Raw genomic sequence first — 11,385 nt, 5'->3', positions numbered from 1 at the left:
ATGAACATAGAACTTATTTTCCTAAAATATTTGCCCAACTCTTACTAGTTTTGTCAACATTTCAAACATATTTTGCAATGGAATCATAGTTTTTCGGTGTTTGAATTTGATTGTAACTGTTTTCTAACTGTTGCCTGTTTTATAATTGAATCGGGGGGGGGGGGTCCCAAATTAAATTGGAAAAAAAAATAAAAGCAACCACCCACAAGTTGATCCCAAAAATTACTGTACAAGCATTAAATTTCCTTCAGACAAGAAAGTATCCAGATATGTTCATAATACAATCCCAGAACAGTATTTCTGTGTGAAATAAAGTTTCTGTGGAGGTATAGTAAAATCATTTGTACATGCGTATATAAAAATCTATTGTCATAGCTTTTTATATTTGAGTGAATTAACTTGAGCCTACGAAAAATAATTACTTGCTAGCCCAAGACACATTCTAGCTACCATTTTCAAATACAATGAGAGCAGTTGCATGAAGACTTTTTGAAACTCGCATGTTCTTCACAGCCAACATATACAACTGTAGAAAACTTCCCGATTAATTGTTCAACTTCTTCCTTGTAGATCCAGATGCTTGACCATGTGGTGTTCCTTTGTAGGTTTGCTTCTCAGCCACAGTCCTCTGCTTATTTAATTGTTCTAGCTTCTTAATCAGCAGTTCTATACGCATGTGCATTAATACAAGGCTTTCTTTTAACTACAAAAAATAAGCAGTCTAGGTGAAAGGAAGTCACAACCAATTATATCAACTAAGCAGTTTTACTGGAAACAATGGTAAAATGTCCAATAACCTTTGCTCACCTTCCAAAACAATACAGGGCAGTCAAAATCTCAAAGCAATGCAAAAGTTAGGTAATTGTTACATTAGAAAAGACAAATTCACATCCATCTTCTTTTTTCAGTGTAACTGATCAATTCAGTGTTAACAGCATAGGAATCAAATATATCCGAGGACAAGTTAAATTGAAGTAATGGCCATGGTAATCTGGTACTTGCAATATGGGAGCATCTCTAATGCAGTTTGGAGAGATGAACTGGACCAGGTAAGCAGGGCTTAATGACCTCTGACTATTTGAATCACTGTCCCTTCTGCAAGCTGGTAAAACCCTGGCAAGGGAAGAACCCATGCCACAGACTCCTCACATACATCACAATGTTTCTGCTATTAACCAAATGGCCCAAGAACGGATCTTGTTGCCGCATCTCCCATTTTGCTCCAATTAAGGCTGCAACAAACTCAAGAACCTTGGCTATAAGTTCTGAATACCCCATTTTCCTTTATATGTTGTTATTACTCCCATAAGTTGTTGTCAAATATGCGTCTTGAAAAACAATTCTGTCCTCCAACACACACAGGCTTAGATTCAAAATTAATTGGAGCCTCTGACTTCTGCTGCAGCACCCCCATAGCTTATCTGGTGCTTTTTAGAATGGGTCTCTGACCCTTAGCAGCAGCTTTGCAAAGAGTATAGTGGCAAACTGCCTGGAGCTCAGTTCCATCTCAGCTTGTGACAGAGGAACGTACATATTTATATCAACATGTACCTTTAAGGTTCAAGTGTTTTCTACAAATTAACAAGCATCCTATGTGACTATGTCTTACTTGAGAAAAGGGATGCACGGTTGTGTTCAATAATAGGTAGTGTCATTTGGCATATCTGAAGAGAATGCGGAAGCTGATTTTGCATATTCACCAGCAAGGCTGGTGGGAATTATGAGAGCTGGAGTACAACACATGGAGAAGACTAGACTGGGATTCACAAGATTGGGTTCTAGTCCCCACTCTGCCATGGAGCTCACTGGGTGATTTTGGCCCAGTCACAGACTCGCAGCCCAACCTACCTCACACACTTGCCATTGTGAGTAAAAAATGAGAAGAGAATTATGTGAGATGCTTTGAGTTTCTTGGGAGGAAAAACATCAGGATATAAATATAAAATTTAAAAACTATTCTGTTTCAGGCACCTTTACCTTTAAATCTTCAAAAAACCTTACATGCAACATCAAAATATGAGCCCCACTTTTCCTACATCCTTTCAACAGTATAAAGCCTGGTTAGGGCCTGAGGAGGCACGGAATACCTTGAATTCCCTGATCCAAGATCTGAGATTTCACTATGACCTCAGTGTGAGGAAATAAAGATCTGATCCCCCTTCCCTGCAGGCATGAAAATAACCCTATTGACTGGCTCCTGAGGTTGGAAAGTGACCTTGGAGAGGTGGAAAAGGGGACCTTCTGGGGGTGGGTTTTGTGGGGAGGAGACAGTAAAGGCCAGGATACAAGTCCCTCCAACCATCCCATTGCAGAACACTATTGCCAGACAGCGCCCTTCACCCCCCAATCTTGACTAGCAAAACCTGCAAGGCAGGAGGAAAAGGAGGCAAAGATAGCGTCCACTGCAAAGAATGATAGTAAGACTGAGATCGGGCTTACAGTCATCAAGGGCACAACTCACAGGGCTGAACATTAGACATCTTCCACAGGCTCCCTGTTGCTGAGCTGACACAGGTGGCAAAGTGCTCGAATACTGGTTTAGGTGTACTGCCATCTATTCAGTTTCATTGTGACAAGGCATATACATAAATAAAAATGAATAAATATATACATATTAATAAATCAAAAAAGTTTACTTTATGCACATGTTCCTTTAGGCTCACTTGAGGAAAGGTCATCTGTGAGGCTTCAACTGTGGTTTTAGATTTTAACGAGTAACTGAAAAATAAGTTGAAAAATATGTTTTGAATATGAGCTCAGTCATACAAATGTATGGAAAAAGCAATGTATGCACATTAATTTCTATTAGCTGGTATCCAATTAAGCCCTTGCTCCAAAAGAACTTCCATCAGTGGAAGTGGGAGGAAGGCAATTCCTCTCCCTACATACCCTCAAAATCTGCTCCAGATTACAAACCACAAGCTGCCTCTGACCCTATTTGAGAAGCACACAACAAGGCTTAATATTAACAGGAATCTTCTTGTTGCAACTAAAACAGGTAAAATGAAGTAGGCAAAAGTGAAGCCAAAAACAGCACCCCACTCCCACAACAGATGAAGCATTCAGTGGCTTCAACTAGTTACTATTCCCTCCAACAACAGCTGTTGCCTATGCTAAGTGGAGAACAAATGGAGCAACTTTAAAGAGCACATTGGGAGGAGAACTAAATATTCAAAATACACTCTGATTATTATAAATCTTTCCAAGTAGCTAATGTCCATATTTTGCTAGCTAGGTCACAAATAATGTCCTGAAATTAACAGATTCGCACAGTCTCATACTACAACAAATTTCAGATTTAAATTAAAACCGCTGTTGAAAGTCCTGACTAATTAATTATTAAGTGATTTTCCTTTCAATAATGAAATACTAACCTTTCATATCCTTCCCTCAGGTAGGCTAAATGTTTGTAACCATTAATTCATTAAACGAATTCACTCTTAAATTCAAGAAATAGTGCTTAATGACAGATTCTGGAGCTATACTAAAATGAGTTGGTTAAAACTCCTAAACTTGTATTATTAGAAACTTAATGACAAGCAGCACTCAACATCATGTAACCATTTATACAGAAATTCTTTCAATGTCAATCACATGTGTTGACTTAATTACCACAACAGAGTGCATGCAGAGGATGCCATCATGATGCCAGTGCAAACAGGAGCATCCTCTTTCTGAAAAGGTTCTTCTAAACATATCCATCCCTTTTATATTCAGCTTATGTAAAATGTTTTGTATGAAACAACTATTATCCTTCATATGAATGCAGTGTTTCCTCAAGAATTAAGCAGTTGATCAATTCTGGATGTATGTAAAAAACACTAACCACGTGATGTTGTCCTTAAAGAGACAGAAGAGGCCCCGCAGGTAGGCCAGAGGTCTGGAAGAATAGGGTCTGAAGCCAATAGCTGTTTTACAGAACCGACAGTTCAACCTGTTGTAAGTGCTGAAAGAAAAGGCCAGAATGTGAAATCAGTAAAGTTCCAAATTCTATCCATAACTTGTTTTATGACCTTATTTCAAGGGCTTCAAACACCATACCATGAGCAATAGCACTGGAATCTGCACTATAAGGTGCAGAATTCTGCAGTCATAAAACCCAATTCAGCAAGTATTCTTGGTCAATTTTAAAAGATTTGTATGAAAACGTTGCCTTTTCCTTGCAGGCTCCCAGATGAGGTTTCTAACATGCAATCCAAATGGTGGTGGCCTGGATTCAGGATCTGGTCATTTTCAGGGATTCCCAAAATCACAGTTCACCCCTTCAAGAAGATTTCCCTGAGCATTTTCAGGGTACTGCAGGGGCTGCCATGGGAAGGAAGGAACAAGGAAGTCTACTTTTGCCACTTCAGTTGTAAATGCCTAAATGTGGATCCAGTCCAAAGTACCAAAAGCTGCTATTTTTCCCATGTACAACAATACTCAAATAATTAACATTTATGGGTAACAACGCAGCTAGATTTTGAAGCAGCTACAAATTCAACAAACGTCATGAGAAATAACCAGCATGTTTTCCTTTCCACAGAATATGCATCCTTAAATGGAACCCTGAAGAGATGACATTCATCCAACATTGAGTAAAACCCAACTAAATGTTTTGTACAAAACCAATGGTGAAAGAATCTTAAACAATAAGTGTGTTTGTGTGTGTGTGTGTGTGTGTGTGTGTGTGTGTGTATCTTAGATATTCCCATTCCTGGGCCAGGTTCATCTGATAATAAACAGCACTTTCAAGTTGGCTGAGGTATTGTTCAGAGATGCCTGGTTTCCAGGCATATTAAGTTCAGACTCACCAAAACAATGTGTAATAGCTATTTATGAAACTGAATGATGGCCAAGAGATAGTTGAGTGAACTTCCCAGGCAATGGTTGACATTTAGATTGCACACAATTTTGCAGTATCCAAAATCAAAATTAATTTACAGGCTTCTCATGGGAAACACCAAACCTCATTGGTACTCCACACCAGAAAGTGGGAAACAGCAATACACAGTGAAAAGTGAAAAAAAGAAAGAAGCCTTTTGAGATTCCACTGGGGGTGTACAGAAAAAGAACATTTATAGTTTATTTAGACATAAAGGAAATACATGTGGTATGTAGGCAGTTTGGAAGGGACTACAAAGTTGACGTCTGTACAAGATGTTTTTATAACCTATCAGCTACATACATTGTTTGGAGAAAATGTGAGGAAATCACTACAAGGTATTCTAGAGCAGATTAGAATAAAACAAAAGGGATTAAGACAACACAGTCCAAAAAGAACCTTCAAGACAGGTAAATGATTAGCATATATAAGAATGCACCCCCAAAGAACAGGCAAGCATTAGCATTTCTAAAGTGTACATGGGAAGCAAGACTTGCAACATGGATTTCTGATCAGATCAGAAATCTTAAGGCATTTTAAGTCTAAAGCTGTTCATACAATATCAGGCTTTTAGAAGCCATATTATCCCTGATAACAGCAAAAGACTTGCAGGACAGCAGCACAGAGGTGACTTTCATATCTGCACTCTTGCCCTCCATTGGATTCCTGTAATCCTGTAAATTTGGAGGATTATGGGTAGCCACATTGGATTGCACTATTGTATTAGCCTCCTTTTACAAGTAATGTATAGTTCTAAAACAGATTGCAAAGGGTTCCAGGATCTTCTGAACAAGTGGACATTAAGAAATGCCAGAACATACACAAAAGAAATAACTTTTCCTAAAAACTTCCTACCATCCAATGAGGTCTCCCTCAACACAGACCATCAAGTTATCTTCCACAACAACATCGTTTGTGACCTCTGAAAAGAGAATTTCTGAAAATTACATAATGTTAAACAGTCACTGAGTATTACGACAATAAAAGTATTATTTCATTTAGTACTTCATCCTTTTTGTGGTATCTTTTATAGCCATGTGAAGTTCTTCATGTCTTGTACAAATATATTTCTGCCTTTGTTATTGTACATAAAAGGTATCTACTGTTAGTATTTCTGCAACACACACTTAATACATGTTACAGACATTTCTAAATGAAAATTTAAATTGTTGAAATGTTTTGTATAAACTGATATCCAAATATAAATGACACACTCTTTCAAACTAAAAAGGGCAGAAGATTTCCATCATGTTAAAAGTGTTGTGTGTTATGTAATCCATTTTTCTTCTCCATGGACTCGATGCATTACATATGTACACCAGTAAAATCAGTTCTTAAATCCACTTCCAAGTCATTGAACCCTACACATGGACAGCTGTGCAGAGGTGACTAATAATCTTTATGTGGTAATTAATTTAACGATTTAGATCTTTAAAAGGATTGAAAACCGTAGACCACTTGGCATTACCCTGTGCAAGCTCGACGGGTGCAAAATGACCTGTGTGACTGCAAGGAGATGAAACCAGTCAGTCTTAGAGATCAACCTTGACTGCTCTTTAGAAGGCCAGATACTGAAGATGAAACTCAAGTACTTTGGCCACCTAATGAGAAGGAAGGACTCCCTGGAGAAGAGCCTAATGCTGGGAACAATAGATGGCAAAAGAAGAAGGGGACGGCAGAGGATGCGGTGGCTGGATGGAGTCACTGAAGCAGTCGGTGTGGGCTTGAGTGGCTCCGGGGGATGGTGGAGACAGGAAGGCCTGGAGGAGTTTTGTCCATGGGGTCGCGATGGGTCGGACGCGACTTCGCGACTAACAACAAATGTGGCTGCGCGACTCTTTCTTTTGCCGAGGGCGTGCTGGTGAGCAGTTCGCCATACCGAAATTCGAAAGCTCACGCCTAATAAAAGGCACCCCTCCTTTTTCCTGCCCAGGGAGGAGACCAAGGCACCCCGCGGTCGCTCGCAGGGCGAACTCACTGAAACAAACGAGGAGGCGGAACTTGTCCTCTTGGGCGCACAGATGGAGAGAGTCGCCCAAGACGGCACGGCAGCGCCGGCACTGATAGAGGGCACAGTCCTCCAGCCTGAGCCCTCGAGCGCCAGGGACGCGCTCCGCCGGCTTCCCCGGTGCTTTGGCGCTTTGCTGCGCGTTGTGGTCCTTCGCGGTCCGGGGTGCCAAGCGCTCCACCATGATCGCCCCGCTCACTTGGGGCTCCTGAAAGAGGAGCCGAAGCTGCCGCCGGACTGCCATTTTGCCTGCCGCCGAGCGTTCAAACCTAGCTCCCGCCTCCCTTTGCGCCAATTGGCGCACGCCCGCTTCTGGCGTCAGACAGAGTGTCTCGTTGTCCACGCCGATTGGACATTTTACTCAACCATATTAGGAAGCCTCGTTTCAAGAGCGGCTTTTGTTTTCTCGGAAGACTAGAATATGCACTTCCGCTTTAAAAAAAATAAACGCCTTTTTAAAATCCAGGATTCCTATTGGTTATCCAGCCACCTTTTGGGCGGGGCCCGACCGACGCAGCGCCATGTATGGCGAGTTCGAAGTTGGGGGTGGGTCGGAAAGGCGCGCCGCGCGGGTGGATTTGAAAGGCAGCGGTTGATCAGAGGAGGCTGCGAGCATTTTTCGCGTGTGGTGGAGGCGCTCATCGCGGTTCTTCCCAGCCATGGAAGTGTCGTCGCCGCAGGATCTGGAGACGCTCAAGTATGCCGACCTGCAGCGCCTGGCCAAGACTGCAGGGCTGAGAGCTAACCTCAAGGTGAGAGCGGGGATAGTGCGGACGTGCAACTGAAAAGGGGCTTGGGAATGGGCGGAAGATGCGTGCCAGTGTGAGATGCCACAGGAAGGGCTGCTGGGCCTCAGGTATAGTGTCGCTGTCTTTTGAATATTTATTCTTGGCCAGCAGCTGGATCCTTTATTTTAATCTGTGCGACGAGGGGGGAAAGCTTTGCTAGTGTCCCCGGCCTTACCAATCTGCCCCCCGCCCCGCACCCAAACCTTACTCAGATTTTCTTTCTGAGTGCCACATATCCACTTGACCGCCTGAGCTTTTCTTATTCAATATGTTCATGCGCATAGCTTTCGATCTGTTCTGCCCGCACAGACACCTGTCATTTGTTGTCAGCACAAAAACTTGGGTAGGCTTTATGGATCCTCAGGATTCTGGTGTTGGTTATGACCTATAAGGCCCTCAACGGCTTGGGTCCTGGGTATCTAAAGGAACGCTTGCGCCCATATATGCCCTCCTGAGATCAGCAACAGATGCCCTTTTCCGGGAACCCTCCGTGAAAGAAATTAGGAGGGTAGGTACTCCAAGGGCTTTCTCTGCGGTGGCGCCCCACCTATGAAATGCACTCCCCAGAGAGGTCCGCCTGACACTGTCATTATTCGTTTTTCGGCGCCAGGCGAAGACCTTTTTATTTAAAACTTATTTTAATTGTTACTTTATTGGTATTTATAGGATTTTAAATCTTTTAAGCCGAGATGCACCGGGTTTTAATATTTTTGTTGTATAATTGTTATATTTGTATATTTTGTTTTTGTTGTGAGCTGCCCTGAGGCTTTGTTGCAATGGGGGCGGCATAAAAATGTTTTAAATAAATTAATAAATAATTCTGTAATGTGTTCTGTGATTGGATGGTGCCTTAGAGGAAGTTGCTTGTAAAAATCATGAAGATTCATAGTGTTGTGCCATGCTGACCCCCTAGAACTGTTAGAGCCATGAGCTTTTGTTTCATTCCATGGGAGCAGATGTGTTCTGTGATTTCATGGTTGAATGTAAACCTTTGGCACCATTTTCTTGTGCCATGGTGACAACCAATGAATACTGGATAAGTGACTTTTGTACTTCATTTCATGGAGGCAGATGTGCTCTGTGATTGAATTCTGATGGGAGGGGGTTTCCTTGCATGAGGACTCATACCTTGGATTCACATTTTTGCATCATGGTTATGCCTGAAGGGGGTAGAGCCATGATATTCATGCTTAAAGTCCATTGAGGCAGATGTGTCCTGTGACTGGATAGTGGTCTGGGAAACTTTCCCTGCAAAAAATCATGAAGAACTGTGCCTCAGATTCACCTAAGAGTGTCAGATATATGATTTCCTTTGTTTAGTCTACAAAGGTCAATGTGTGGTGTGATGATTGTAGTTTACTCAGTGTCCCTTTAAGAATCATATGAAATCATGAAGATCTGTTTTTGATTTCATGAATCTGGATTTGTTTTCATTTTTAGACTTGCCAATAGCTGAAGCTCTCTGGGCTGTTCACAGCAATTAAATGACTAGCTTTTATTTTCTTCCTAAAATATAAAACAATTTAAACAGCTAAAACAAGTACAACATATCTAGACCTGACTGGAGGAAAAACAGCTGACATAAGCTTCCCCCACGTGTTACTTAAAGCTATTAAATGTGTAATTCTTAATCTGGCTATAAAGGAGAGCAGTGTGTGTGAATTAGGCCTTAATGGAGAGATAACAGCCCTTGAGAAGGCCCTCTTGTTGCTGCCATCTGAGCCTTCAAAGGAAACACAGCCAGTCCAGAACAGGTTGAACACCTGCCAGTAAATTACTCTGGTTTCAGCAGTATATTTAAATATACTTAGTGACAAGGTGTTCTTTTGCTAGTCTTGCTAAGCAGAAACACAGATTTAGTTGATATTTTACTATTCCTAAACTGTATTCACCTGGGGTTAAATTCCACCCCTAGTCATTGTTATGTCCCACGGTTTTACAGATGAGATTAGAGACCAGTTGGTATTTTCAAGAGAAGGTTTATTTCCTATAGGGACGACACTCTCTCACAAGGATGGGATGAGTGCCGTGCGTTTTAGAGGGACCACGGAGTATTTATACCTTGTTACACAAAAAAAAGGAAAATCGTTACTTGGCAGCATAAAGCAAGCTAGCATGATTTACAGAAGCGAGACGATTTGTAGCTCTGATACAAAAAAGTGGCGCGGCCTTGCAGTTTGTCTATGTTTTGATAACAGTGGAGATGCTCTGCAGCTGGTCTATCCTTTTAAGTTATTACCCCTTTGATGAAACTTGTCTATTTGATAAAGTAACACTCTGTATGCATGAAGTAACTGATAACCCTTCCATTTGGCTATTTTTATTGAGACCCCAACCGGTCCCAGGCACCAAGGGTTCTCCCCACTTGCCCTCTTGGACATCCAGTTGGTCTGTCACAGGAGTTCACACAGGGTTCACAACTCTCCGTTCCCCCCTCCTCCCTGCTGGACAGGATATACAACATGACTGCGGCTCTCTGGCTAAGTGGTCTTCCTTGGTTTAGCCTAAGTGGAGTGAAAGGGGGCATTCTTGGTAATGCTATCATATGAATGTGCCCACAAACATGTCTACTGCATTGTATGTGTTATTTTTTTCTCAAGCCAGTTGAGTCAAGTCCAACAGTCATTAGAAGAAAGCCTATTATAACATTTCCAAATTTCAGATAGTTGAGCCATGTAGCTTTAACTTATTTTTACTCCTGACACTTAAGCTCTTTGCCAATTTGAAAGCAGACAAAAAATGTTTTTTGTTTTTTGATTTCAAGACAAGCATATAAAAGACTTTTTCCATTAATAGTACATCACTATATGTATCACTTGGTATATTTTCTTTTGAATTTTATATATTGAAAAAGTATTGAATGAAATTCATGAACTGAAGTTCTTATGTTACAACTATTTTGTAGGCAGACAAGCTGTTAACTATGTTAAAGCAGCACTTCTTTAAGCCAATACAGGAAAAAGAAAATGTGGTAAGTACAAAAATGTTTTTTGAAAACTATTAACAATGTTTCATATAATGCAGTGTGCTTTGCCTCCGAAAACCCTTTTCACCTAATGGCTATGTGTGTGCTGAAATGAAGCTATTAGTAACCCTGACTTCTTTATTGAGTTTGTTCTTGTGGGATAAGCTGTAAGCCAGTATGACTGTACAAGTCACTGGCTGTTTATTTGCAAAAATCTATTTTCTTTACTAATTTTGAAATGTTGCAAAAATGCCCTTGGTCTTTTTCCCTCAGGGTCTCAATTATCAGGAAAAAGGGAAGCAACGCCCAATAGACTTAAACCATTTATGTTGCATGCAAATGACAGGTCAGCAGTGTGGCTCATGCCCAAAAGTGGAGCTGACCAAAAAAACAAAGGTTTGGGCACAGTCTTTATAGATTACAGATTGGCAAGCAGTTTGGACTGTGCATGTCCAGGTGCTTTCCAGATTCAGATCAGTCAATCCTGGCTTCCCACATCGTAGTACTTTTAGAGAGTAATTAGTGGGGTCTTGTAAGCTAGGTGTTTTGCTGGTATTTTCTAAGAATTGTTTCTTGTGACATTTAGGATCTTGGTAGATGTCTCTAGTTTGTGATTGGAGTTAGTGAAGGTTTTCTTATAATTGCCTTCCCTTAACACTTGTGGTTTTGGTAGGTATCACTTCCCAGGCACCTAGGTGTCTTCATTTAGCTTCTAACTGACCAGCTGATCTCCCCCTCTCTCCCTCCCTCCCTCCCTCCC

General features: G+C 41.2%; 2 protein-coding genes across 4 annotated transcripts in view; one reads left to right on the top strand and one right to left on the bottom strand.

Moving 5' to 3' along the window:
- Positions 1–376: 376 nt before the first annotated feature.
- On the bottom strand, positions 377–7,116 carry OIP5 (Opa interacting protein 5). The gene is made up of 5 exons (XM_044435733.1): positions 6,843–7,116; positions 5,720–5,786; positions 3,827–3,946; positions 2,637–2,718; positions 377–703 (listed from the first exon to the last, which is right to left on the bottom strand). Exons 1-5 carry the CDS (start codon positions 7,114–7,116, stop codon positions 545–547), a joined length of 702 nt encoding a protein of 233 aa, XP_044291668.1. The 3' UTR covers positions 377–544.
- Positions 7,117–7,482: 366 nt separating this feature from the next.
- NUSAP1 (nucleolar and spindle associated protein 1) overlaps positions 7,483–11,385 on the top strand; it is a 17,098-nt gene continuing 13,195 nt past the window's right edge. For all 3 annotated transcript variants that reach the window (XM_044436115.1, XM_044436114.1, XM_044436113.1), the window contains exons 1-2: positions 7,483–7,624; positions 10,566–10,631. In XM_044436115.1, the coding sequence (XP_044292050.1) occupies positions 7,532–7,624; positions 10,566–10,631 (159 nt within the window). In that variant the 5' untranslated portion in view covers positions 7,483–7,531. The remainder of the gene's footprint in view (positions 7,625–10,565; positions 10,632–11,385) is intronic.

This window comes from Varanus komodoensis, unplaced genomic scaffold, assembly GCF_004798865.1.
Source record: "Varanus komodoensis strain SLA01 unplaced genomic scaffold, ASM479886v1 scaffold3, whole genome shotgun sequence".
Taxonomy (NCBI): Eukaryota; Metazoa; Chordata; class Lepidosauria; order Squamata; family Varanidae; genus Varanus; species Varanus komodoensis.
The sequence above is the reverse complement of the archived record's forward strand: the minus strand, read 5'-3'. Positions and strand labels throughout refer to the sequence as shown.

What these genes read in the sequence shown, in the direction of transcription:
- OIP5 (XM_044435733.1), bottom strand. Translation starts at nt 7,116, where the DNA reads ATGGCAGTCCGGCGGCAGCTTCGGCTCCTCTTTCAGGAGCCCCAAGTG. An exon ending in GAGGGAGACCTCATTGGATG is followed by an intron (nt 3,947 to 5,719) that starts GTAGGAAGTTTT and finishes CTTTTCTTTCAG; the next exon opens with CACTTACAACAGGTTGAACT. An exon ending in TTTAAGGACAACATCACGTG is followed by an intron (nt 2,719 to 3,826) that starts GTTAGTGTTTTT and finishes CTTATTTTTCAG; the next exon opens with TTACTCGTTAAAATCTAAAA.